The sequence below is a fragment of the Xyrauchen texanus genome, chromosome 47 (genome assembly GCF_025860055.1).
Source record: "Xyrauchen texanus isolate HMW12.3.18 chromosome 47, RBS_HiC_50CHRs, whole genome shotgun sequence".
Taxonomy (NCBI): domain Eukaryota; kingdom Metazoa; phylum Chordata; class Actinopteri; order Cypriniformes; family Catostomidae; genus Xyrauchen; species Xyrauchen texanus.
The window spans coordinates 14,665,993-14,678,853 of NC_068322.1; the positions used below are offsets into that span (position 1 = coordinate 14,665,993).

General features: G+C 37.6%; 1 protein-coding gene across 2 annotated transcripts in view; it reads left to right on the top strand.

Moving 5' to 3' along the window:
* LOC127639278 (apoptotic protease-activating factor 1) overlaps nt 1-10,271 on the top strand; it is a 40,372-nt gene extending 30,101 nt beyond the window's left edge. For both annotated transcript variants that reach the window (XM_052121202.1, XM_052121203.1), the window contains exon 27: nt 6,430-10,271. In XM_052121202.1, the coding sequence (XP_051977162.1) occupies nt 6,430-6,588 (159 nt within the window). In that variant the 3' untranslated portion in view covers nt 6,589-10,271. The remainder of the gene's footprint in view (nt 1-6,429) is intronic.
* The last annotated feature ends 2,590 nt before the right edge of the window (nt 10,272-12,861 follow it).

The following is a 12,861-nucleotide window of genomic DNA, read 5'->3' on the forward strand; positions in this document are numbered from 1 at the left end:
AAAGCTCCATCCAGGAACCCTCACTCTCTTTACACCCTTCCTTTTCCTAATCCTTATCTCCGTTCTCTTTCCGGTCGCTAAGAATATAAAATATATGGCATACTTTCACTCTAACAAATTCCTTTCTTTTCTGCTTAGGGGTTGATATCTTTTGCCTCAGTTCTGCATTTTTACTAAGCCCACGGTGTTCATATTGTAATCTAGCTTTTGCTGGGGCACCATTTCAAAAGAAAATTAATTTATTATCCAACCATTTAAAGTCAACGTGAAATCAAAATCTAATTTTGGCACATGCGCATGATTCATCAGTGCCATGCAACTTTCTAAAAAGCAGTTAAAAAGCCGCCTCAAAAGTGAAAGACAGCATTCTTTCTGGAGGGTAGTAGTCCTCCACAATTGACTGCAAACTCACATTAAGGTCTGACTCTGAATTGTGAAAAGTGGGTGTTCCATACCAGAATAGTCTATTCCCAATTAATAAAATCAAGTCATGTACTTATTTCCAAGTGAAACAGGATTTTTGACAAGAAAAGAGGTCACATTACGGAAGTGTGTTCAAAATGCTATTTTATCTTGACTTTAAACATCGCTTCGGCGGAAAATCGGGTGACTTTAGACCGTAACCACACAGGTATAGGCTTGCCACCACAGGTGGTCTTGTAACCTAGAAAATGTCATGTTTGTTTCCCTGAACCGGCAGGAAATGCAAGCAGAAATGGTTTATGTAGCCACTTCCTCTGTTTCCTTATGTATGTCACTAAACTTTACAACTCGGAGAATGACTGCTGACCCCTGACTCTCTGACCCCTTTCTGCTTTTATGTGTAAAAATGTCACATCTTTTCACATTTCCCTGCCTTCAGAGATAAGATTCTCCCTCTTTATGGAAAAACACAACTCATTTTTTCAATCTTATACATTAAACACACTCTTCCACCTGGAAAATATTTGTTTTTCATCTCATACATAAACTCCTCTCTCCACCCTCAATTCTCATGATTTAGACTCTGCAGTCTGGACAAGTCTGGTTCTTTGCACAGACCTTCAGATTGACAGCGAGGTGTGGCTTTTGGTTGGTCAATAATTTAAGTAGGTCTTGTACCTTTCGCAGTAACATTTCCACCAGGTTGCATAATGGCACGTTTTAGCCTGTTCTTTGGGTCTGCATGGGTGTGTAAGCCCTGTGTTTGCATTTATTATATGCTGTACGCACAGTAGAGGATACTCTGATTCTTATGTCACCATATTGTGAAGTTTATAGTGTTTGAAAGCGTTTATAAAATAAAGAAAATAGCTTCTCCATCTGCTGTCTTGTTCAGTCCATTGTCTTTAATACTGATGATGTCTGGGTTGCTCTGGCACTGAAGAATCGGACCTGAAATGTAGTAGTTTGTTTTTAATTTCATTTCCATTCATTTCTGTTTAAATCAGTTAAATAGATCACCAATGAGTAAATATTTAATCATGGTTTATGAATTCTGAAAAAAAAAAAAAAAAAACATGACAGTACATGACAAACTTACATTTCTGTTTTGAACAACAGAAATAAAAGTAGTTATCTTTATAAAATTGAAAAGAATACTGTACACACACTATTTAAAAAAAAAAAATAGATCTTAGGTAAACTTAAATTGTGCCACATGGACTTAATAATGAATCAATAATGTTAATATTAATCAAGTTAACATAAGGTCACATGGCATCAATATTAAAGGTTAAACAAGGCAAGGTTTGTTAGAACAACAACTATGATAAGGAAAGGTGCAAATGTCTTGTGTTGTTGAAAGTGAAAACTGAAAAGGAAAACTTCAACCAAAACGATCTCTGGTTGCCATCACACTATTTAGATTTTGTTCAGCTTGAGAAAAGTACTTCCTTCCGATGTGGTTCATGCTCCGTTGCGGCGGCTGCTTGTAAGGTCCCCGGTTAAACTGAAGGCATGCTCAGCAAAGGCTTGTGATGCTGGCATTGCCAGAAGGTCCAAGGCCTGAGGTTTTAGATGTGTAAACACAGTGTAACTCTAAGATGTCCAAAAATCCATCACAGATTCCTCAGTGTTAGGATGGGACAGCTCTTTGTATTTCTGAATCTCCTGCCTGATAGAGATCTTGGAGGTGCTTGGCCTTGATGGACGATTGGCACTGAAAAATCGAAATCTAGGCCGCTTTGGCAAATGGGTTGTCGCTAAATCTGATGCCTCTGTATACCCAATGTCCTCTTCCTCATCAGTCAACTCCTCTTGCAGTCTTGGTGGAACACTGCAAGTAATGTAGTCTTCTGCCTTCTTTTTTTTTTTTTTTAGAAGATTCTGAAATTCCTCATCACCATTTTCAATGAGGGCTTCAGCTGATACACTGGAGCAACAAAACATGCAGTCACAAGAGGAGAGAACTTGCTGACCATGACATCAAGGAAACAGCTGAAGCATTGATCCATATTTGCACTCATTTTCTGTGCCAGTGTAGCTACATCCCTGTATCTCCTGTCATGAGCTAGGAAGATCTCAGACAGGTGACTCCTCAAGTCCAATAGTGCAGGCACAATAAGGGGTAGAGAATTGGTGTCAATTTCAAGCACTTTCCTGTGTTCTGCCAATGTAAGGAGCAAGTCTCTTAGGATAACCACCTTCTGCCACACACTGGATAGCAGGAAGTCCCAGCTCATGGTGTCAGCTACTGATGTAAGATAGTCCTTCACTTCAAGGAAACGAGAGATCCTCAAATAAGAACTGAACCATCTGGTTGGACAGTCTTTGAGGATGAGTCCACACTATTGCAGCAACCACTCTGTGGCTACAGATGATTTGCGAAACAGTTTCACCTGGTGCCTGACTTTGTCCAGCAGTCATTTGATGTGTTTCCTGCTGTATCATGTCGACAACAAGCTGAAGGGTATGGACCATACAGGGGGTCCTCCCAATGGTTCCGTAACTAATGGAAAGTTGAACATGGAACACACAGACTTTTCAAAAATCCTCCAAGAAGAATTAATTGTATGCATTAGCACATAATTTAACACCACACAAATAAAAAAAAAAAAAAGGCTGATCACAGATTCAATTTTAGGAACAATATCTAAAACAGTGAATGGTCACAGTATATGGTAGGGCTGTCACATGTATAAGCATTCTAAAATACATAAATATTTAAATGACGAACATCATGTGTCTTGTAACGTCTTCTCCCTGATATTCTTCATCACTATCCTGGGATACTTCATCATCCTCTTCAGAAGAACTGGTGTCCTCTTCACCTCAATGAAAAGTAACATGTTGCTTCCATTATCAGTAATAATGGTAAGAATTTTTCTTTTGCGATCCCCCATTCCGCTGTACACTCATCCACAAGAGTAACGATAGACTGAGCAGTGTGTGGGTGACACATTTCCTTTGGATCAGGAGAATGAGTTCAGCTTTATTATCCTGGGAGTTAAAATAACAAGGACTGACTGCAAGAAAGGAAGCTGTGAGCCCCTTTTTAGTCCATATGTCTAAGCCAATGGTTATTTTGCGTGCCATGGCCAGTCTGTGTTTTGAATTTTTGTTTTTCGGTCAGGAACATTTTAGCCACGAGGTTTGATTTTTATTTTTTTGGCACAGTCAGTCTCTTTTCAGTTTTTTCCATCATCATGATGAAGCCCTCATCTTTCACTGTCTTTGGAGGGTGGCTTGTCCGGCCTATCAATTGAGCTATCGCCTCTTCTTTGTAACATTGTTCCTGTGAATCTGGTTTGTACTTTGTGTGAGAAAGGAATGCACTTGAAATAGCTGGCCTCTCCTCTTTCCTGGGTGGTTGCTTTTACTGTAGCTCTATCTAGAATCTAGGACAGGAATAAATACAATGATTTCTGGACAGATGCAACATCAGGAAATCGATGTGTTGCACTATAAGTAAATGATTGCTATGAGTTTAACTTAATATCACAAAACCTGAGTATCCAGAAAAAGAAAACCCCTACACAATCAAAACTAGGTGGTTTTATACTCGCAAAGTAAGTATTAATGCGGGCTATGCAGGCATATTACTGCAGACACATTTTTTGAGGTATGTTTTTGTAGGCAATTAGTTTTTATTACATATTCAAATTAATTTTGATGCCAAATAAAATACATTTTGATGGTAATGTGAAGGAAAAATAAACACAATGGCATGTCACCAAATGCATGCCAAAATACATAAGTCATTGGTTTATACTTAATCCTACGTTACCTTTGCAGCTCATTTTCAGCTCCTTCTCAACAATTTGCTGCTAGCCTATTAGCTAAATGAGATCGGTTTAGCTATAAAACACAGCTTACATAATGTAACACCACCGCCTTGTCTTAATATAGCTTAAGTTGTCTAATATAGTTTTCAACAGTTATCTTGATATATCTTAAAAAAAAAAAAAAACAACCTAACATTACATCCAATACGTTAACCTACCTCAGTTTCGTTGTGGTTAGCCCTTATATGCCGCTTGAGGTTTATTGTATTCTTCCCAGATATTGTGTCCACATTGTTTCTCTTCCAATATAACAAGGCATTTTTTTTTTCTCAGCCTCATTGTAGAGAAAAAGGGCCCAAATATCTGATCTTCTCTATGTCCCAAGTCCAACAGTTGCTGTCATCATTTAATGAAAGCTTTCTGTAAACTTTTTGAACAGTACTCCTCATTGTGCTTAAATAACAGTCTATAATATTTTGTCGTCTCTTTTTTTTGTTGTTGATGGGGAAAAAAGGGTATTTTAGTCAAGATGTAATTTTTTTAAATCCATTTTAGTCTTGTCTTTTTTGTCAACAATATTGCTTGTTGATATATTCACAGTTGATGTTTAATGTCGTCAGTGCCATCTTGTCATCCTCTCCTCTTAGTCATGGAAAAAAAGGTCATTGATGAACATTTTTCGTTATAGTTTTCATTAGCGAAATTAACACTATATGTCGGGTTGCTAACATGTCACTAACATGTCCAGTAATGTTTTGGAAGCACCACTGTGCTATGAACAAGGAAAATTACTTATAATTGTATGTCCACATTAAATTCGGATAGAAGCAAGCAAGTATTTTAACACTGAAAAAAATAAAATAAATGCACAGCAGGCCATGATCTCATAATTAAATGACTCCAGCACCATCTGTGTGGGCACAAATGGATGGCTCCATTGTGATTGAGTTTTCAGCATAACTTTTGTGTGTGTGTTTGTGTGTGTGGCCCAGAGGTAACTCACGCACTTTTGAGCTGACCTTAGATGCAGAGCACAGTCTATTTTAACTGAGACAATAGGGCATTGGTGGGTGGGGGACATTTTAAGAAAAAAGTATGACTGAAGCAATCTGCCATACCTGCAAACAATGATTGTGTCCCTCTTTGGATGACCTATATTATATGGTGAGTGAATGCCGACAGAATTTTAATTTTAGGGTGAAATATTCCTTTAAGTTTTGGAGCATGAGGCTGATAAGTGCAAATGAGAGCCATTAATTCACTCAAAGGGTTGCATGATTAATGAGTCTGTTGGGGGGCTGTGTTTGTGTGTCTGCCTGTGGAGGCTGTAAAAACAAGCATGGTGGTTCCAGGCATCTGTTGTTGTCGCTGATGGTTTAGCTGGTAGCTGTGCGATGGCCTCATTTTCTCACTTCTGTTAACATGCTTTCTACAAGATTTCCTTCTTTTCATTTTTTTTAAAGGGCTCAGCCCATTAGTAGTGTGTGGACTGGAGACCCACAGGTGTCTGTATTGGGTTCTGTCAGGTTTGAACATTTCTGTTTTATGTGCATCTGCATATATCCAGACTTTTCCAATTTAGGAATGTTTTCTTCTATGAAAGCTATTTCAGAGGGAAAAAAGCCTATAGAATATATTTGAATGTTAACTTTTTAACCTTTTTGTTTACTTTACCAAAGTAATTGTTCAATTCTGCTTGCTAAAGACTGGCCGGAAGCAATCAGATTAATCACGATTATTTTATTCTGTTGACAGCATTTACTTATCAATTGATCATCTGTAATCTCTGTTAAACTGCATTGGAACAATATTTGTGAAATATTTTATTGAAATAAATTTAAATTGAGTTGAAAATGTTTCTCTTCAGGTTTATACATATTACATTGTTCTAATAGCGTATAGAAAAATATACTTCATTATTTAATACAAAGTAAATATTGTTCAGTTATTATTTTATTTCTTTTGGCTTTTGTATATTGGCAATATAAACCGTAATTATTTCATGTTACAAGCTACATGATTTGTTTTGTATTATGGTGCTCACTGTTTTTCTTAGATTGTTTGGCTATTTATACATGAAAATATATAGCTGCATTTATGCTGTACGAAAGGTGGGGTATTACATTTTGTTGTTTAGTCTACAGCTAAATCTATTTCAGATACAGTGAAACATAACACATGAACAAACCAATGCAATAATGTCTTGTTATTGTTGTTCTTGTAGTGGTGGAGCGTGGAGACGGGAGAGGCCCTGCAGACTTTCTACACAATGGGAGCCAATCTGAAGAAGATCCACGTGTCACCTGATTTCACCACGTTTATAACCATCGACAGCATTGGAATCCTTTACGTTTTACAGAAAGTGGAGGGAGGAGGGATCTAGATCTTTTTTGTTTTAACTGTGCTATATGCACAATCCTGGGAACATTTTTTAAAATAGTTTTAATGCAAGTTTAATATTCATGCACATGATGAACAAAGTATTCTGTCGCATTCATTCGTAACATTTGGATATGAGCTTTTGAAAATGACCTGCCTTATCGGTGTCTTGTAATGTTGCCTTGAAGAATCTTTTCTTTTCTAGGACAATCTCTATCACAATTGAATGCAAGTACTGCATGACCCACATTAACAAAACCCGTTCTGGCATATTAAGATCCTTTTATTTTTCAAGAGATTATAAGAAGCACTTTGTTGGTTTTCCTCTGAGCCATCCATTCCAACTGATGCCTTTTATAGCTCTAAAAATATATCTGAAAGAAGCACATCTTTGGGGATGTGCTTTAATTTTTTTTATACAAAGCTCAGGTTTGATCAGGGATGCTTCATGCATGGGCATTATAAAGGCTCGCCAATTATATTTGGCCTTTTGAGAGACACTGTGCGCTAACCTTATGTCAACAAAACTTTTTATTGAATTTATCTAAACCGGTGCACTAAAAACAGTCTGGAGTGCCTATTATAGCACAGTAGGTGGGAAGGGAAGTTTCTTGGTGAGACTTGTGAAAAAACAATAATAGAGAAATCACACATCAGCACTTTCTAAATACATTTTATCTTTATGGTACTTATTTGATTAATAATGACAAAATTATCCTTTTTTCATTCATCACTCTCATGTCATTCCTGTCCTGTATGACTTTCTTCTCTTAAAAACAAAAGGAGATGTTGGGCAGAATGTTAGTCTCAGTCACCATTAATTTCCATGGTATAAAAAAACATAGTCGTGTCAACATTCTTCCAAATATCTCTTTGTGTCCCGAGTCCCACAGTGTATGTCACTTATGATTAGAATGTCATGAGGGTGAATAAATGAGGTAAATTAATTTACGGCTGAATAATCCCATTAATAATGTGTGACCAATCAGCCTTAGGGCTCATTAAAGTTATATACCAAATAGAAGTGCTCTAACAGGATGTACAATCCAGAGCTTTGTCTCAATGGAGAGCAACAGTCCAATGGATTGCCAAAGGGTAAATCTGCATATTTCTATTTGACATTTAAGTAATAATGTTCTAATGTGAATACAAAATACGACGGCAAGCTCTTTTAAAAGCATCCAGAGTCATTTATTGTTTTGAAGTGTTCCCTTCCATGTACTTTTTTTCATTGTCTAAATGTAATTTATAATATCCTTTGTCAATGTGATTGTTAATGTTGATAATGTGTATTATCAGCACATTATTTTCACTGGTTTCTTATGGCATTAAATTAGATGTACCTGGAATTTTGGATTCAAAGTAAACATCTTGCAAAATCTCTGTTTATAAATGTTAGTAATGTTCAGTTGCAAAGCACAAAGCTAAAGGAACAATTATAAATGTGAGAGAGATGTGGAGAGAGATTGAGAAAGGGGGCACAGGGCACTCTAATGGCTGGCTTTGCTGACACAGCAGTGGTCATGCTCCGTCTGTTTCTGACACTTCCTGTTGGCAGCTGGCTGATCTGAGCAGACGGCACACTATCACGACCAAATGACATTCTCAAACTGAGCTCTGCACAACTCTACACTGTAGCTTACAACAAAGATTGAGCAAAGCATACAAAATCCCAGAGGTGTATGCATTTGTTACATTTCTTATTTTTCTGGGAGAACTCTCCTAATCCTATGATGTTATGGTCTTTCATCTCTCTTTTTTTTTCTCAGTGTGGGCTGTGTGGGAGAAGGCAGTCGCAAAAATAGACAATAAAAGCAATACCACAAATACAGTTCATTGCATAAGGTACAGTTTCATCAGTATTTCCATGACATCAAGTAAAGTTTAATAATGAAGCAGTGTGATAGACGCAATATTGCGTCATAGGAATTCAAGAGTTTGAGGAGGAAAGCTTACTTGGGATATGATTATTTATTGCCCTAGGCAATAATTGATGGCAATGAATTAAATGTGTGATTGATTGATTGGTTGACTGTTAGAATTGTCTTGCTTAGAGCAAGATTTGAACATGCAATCTTACGGTCATAAGAACACACAGCAGCTGTGCTGCCCACTACATAGAAGCCCTTCATCATTTTTCACACAAAATTCCTTTCACAAAATTTCTATAGTTTTTACAGCATGCTTGTCAAGAGTTAATTAAAGATGCAAGTTCAAATCTTGAAGTGTGTCCAGAACACACTTAAAAGGTACTTTTTGTTCCATAACCACTGCTGGCCATTGCTCCAGCAGGCAGAGGGGGACCAACCAACAGTCCCCCACCCCCTTTCTCCAGGTGCACCCTTCACGTCAGTCACACCATTCATCACAGCACTTTAATCCTGGAGATCCAGCTGGGATTTGAGGCAGCACTCATACCAGTGAGCCACAGATCTCTTGCCATTGATTGTGAAAGAACTTCTATTTCACTATTAATTCAAGAAGCCTAATAAAAGAGTATAACATCACAGGATTAGGAAGGAGAGAACATAATGGAGGATGCTGGGTTTGAACACTGTGTAGCAGTGTTCATACCAGATACTTCACTACTGAATGTGAGCCTGAAGATGCGCCACGTGCAATCCATACTACCTGGTTGCTTAGATATGTTCAGAGTGGTGTGGTTTGGTCTTGTGGATAAGGCTATGGCCTGAGAACCCAAAATGGGGGAGTTTAAGCCTTGCAAGAGCTGATGCGGTGAGTTATTCCTTAAAATTGTAGTTGAACTTGTTTCTATATTGCTTTTACATGCAGACTTTAAGAAAACTTATCTTGATTTTAAGATTGGGAACTTCAATGCCAAATTATCAATAGTATCAGCATTTCATCTTCTTTCCTCTCCTTGGTAACATACATTTACAGATATGTCTTCACAATAGATCTCCATGGCTGTGATAAATCAAATAATTAAGGTGCCATCAAACAGTTTCATATAGAGTTGGAATCTTACTGTGACATCATGTTTATTGGTTTCCAGTAGCTCATTCATGACCTCTTTATGATATTAAAATCTGGATTGAGGTAGGAGAATCTGGTCACAGATTAGTTTTGTGTAATCCTGCTGAAGTTCCTGAAGCCCCTTTACAGCATGCAGTGATCAATTGTGGTCTGGACTAATCTTGACTTATTGTGCTAAACATACGGTATTTCCCATAGGCCTTTGACAGGGCTGAGCTTGAATTATATACCTGCAGTGTGAACAAAATTTTGATGTAACGTGGGGGTTGCATATTTCTCTCGTCTTCTCTTCCTCCTCAATTTGCCTTTCATTACATTCTCAGATCGTATTTTCTGGTGAAATGTCGGTGGAGGCTGAGAGAAGACGCATGCAACCTGAAGCTATTTCTCAAACTGTTACATAACCCATTGCAGTATCCTTCAGTCAAAACCACCTACTGTCAAATTCTGCTTTGTTGAATCATGTTTTTAGCCTTTTGCGGATGTAACGGAAATTGTAACGGAAACTGATGGTTTGAATCAGTATGTGATGTTCTTTTCTATTTCCAGCACGTATTGATTACTGAGGCAGTGAGATCATTAACTGTATGTTTCTATACTATGCATGTCCTATAAACTGGTTGCATGGATTTGTAAGCACGTTAAGGATGTACAGTATTTGCGGAAGACTTTGTGAATGGTTTAACAGAAATAAACAAGAAATGAATGTAACAAAAGTAATAAATAGTGATTATTGGACAGAAAAATCTGAAAGCCAAGCATAAAATACATCTGTGAATGAGAATATGCTGTTTACTGACTACAGTGTGCCCTCAACCACTCTGAATATTGATCAAAGATTGGATGACACAAAGCAGATCAAATCCAGCGTCTATAGGACCTGATTCAGAGACAAGAGTTTTCCCAGGGTGAAGGTGCATATATCCTTTGATCTTCCAATCAGTTTAAGGGCCTGCAACCCTTGGCCTAAGAACAGTTCCTGTCAGCCGCTCTCTCTATTGATGTCTACTTTATTGCTCTCTCGTCAGGTCAGTGAGCAGATGCCAAAGCCACAGTGTGCAGTTGGTTTTTCCCGCTGCATCCCTCTCAGCATGGTCACACACTGCTGTGACAAACATCCACCGTCCACAGATTTCAGATCCTGAAGGTTCACTATGGAAACAAAGTTAGTTTGCAAGGGAAATACGTTTGTTAAAGGAATAGTTCACCCAAAAATCAAAACTCTCCTCATTTACTCACACCCTCACGACATCCCAGATGTGTATTACTTTCTTCTGCAGAACACATGATTTTTAGAAGAACAATTCAGCTCTGTAGGTCCATACAATGGAAGTGAATGGTGACTAAAACTTTTAAAGCTTCAAAAAGCACATAATTGCAGCATAAAATTAATCCATATGACTCCAGTGGTTTAATCAATATCTTCTGAAGTGATCCAATCGACTTTGGGTACAAACAGACCAGAATATAACTCCTTTTTGACCACAAATCTTGACATCTGCGGCCTCTAGCATTCTGTGAATGCGTCAAGCACTAGGAATTGTAATCGAGCTTGATATCATAATCGTGCCTCGAGACTGCAATGACAATAAGTACAGTGAAAAAAAAGTTATTTTGTGTTCCGTTTTCACCCAAAACTGTTTAGATCGCTTTAGAAGACATTGATTAAACCAGCTTTTATGTGCTTGGAGCTTTAAAGTGTTGTTCACCTTTCACTTGCATTGTATGGACCTACAGAGCTGAAATGTTTATTTATGGTTAATGGTTAATAACGGTCTTCTGAAGTGAAACAATGCATTTTTGTAAGAAAAATATCCATATTTATAACTTTATAAACTATAATCACTGGCTTCCTGTAACAGCCGTCCATGCGTTCACTGGCTTCCTCTATCCTCTGCGATTTCACGTTCGTCAAAAACGCATTGTTTCACTTCAGAAGGCCTTTGTCCCCTGGAGCTGTATGTATTACTTTTTTGATGGATGGATGGATGCACTTTTTTGGGCTTCTAAATATGAGGTACCATATACTCCCAGTATAAAGCTTGGAAGAGCCAGGATATGTTTTAATATAACTCTGATTGTGTTTGGCTGAAAGAACAAAGTCATATACACCTAGGATGGCTTGAGGGTGAGTAAATTATGGGATAATTTTACATTTTGGGTGAAGTTGAGCTAACCCTTTAACATCTTCACACTTCAAACAGCCACCCGAATCTGCCTTTGTCCTAAAACAACAAAATGTGTTGATTCAGCAGAACAGGCCGTTCTCACAAATAACCTGCTAGTCCTCGAGAGAGCATTTTGGTCTTTAAGATAACTGTTTGAGGACTTCGAGGAGCTGACCCAAATATGCTTCATTTTTTTTGTGCTGATAATAGCAATTTGCATGCCGTTTATAGGAATGTTTCCTTCAGTTCCCAAGAGTTTTCATAGCGCTTTAACAAATTAGGGGCTTAGAACAGAGGTTATTTATTGCAATTAAAATCTCACAGATAGTCTTGTGGTGCCTGACATTAAGGAAACTTAAACTTTAAGCAAGGATGTAATTAAAATGAGAGATCACTCTTTAAACCTTATGTTAGTTGGGAGTTCAACTAAAAATCAAGATGCTATTGAAACATCTGGTCACATTGACAGATTAATCTGTTCTTCACCAGGTGTTACCTCTCCCATCACTGGCTACAGAAGAGGTGAAGTCCTAAATGGCTTGTGACCAGTGTTGCTATGGCAGCAGGGTTTGAGATGCCTGGCATCCTCCCAAAATGTGCCCTTGCCCCTGTTGTCTCACCTCTAATGCCAGTGGCAGGAGTGATGTTTTCAAGTTCACAAATAACTATAGTATACAGTAGATATGATCACAGATGTTCTTAATGGTAATAATGAGATCTACAGGCCTAGTAGAAGGCTCAAAACATCATTTCCCAAAACAGCATTTTTCACTGCGTACAAATAAACTACAGAAGACCGATTGTTAGTAAGGCTATTAATGAAAATGTTTGACAATGTTTATTTGACAAAGTATCTGTTAACAATAATTTAACCATCATCATTAACTATCATTCACATAAACATTAAACTGATTATAACTATGAAGTTCTTCACAGGAGAGTTGTGCTCTGGAAAATGCCACTCAAAATGTCCATAAGTGTGTAATATTTTGTGCTATAACATATCAACCTTTCAAGACATGCCTATCATGAGCTCTGGGGTAGTGATCAGCACATAAATTAGATGATTGTCTTACAGAAATAATATTCTTTTAAAAATCTTTCGAACTCTA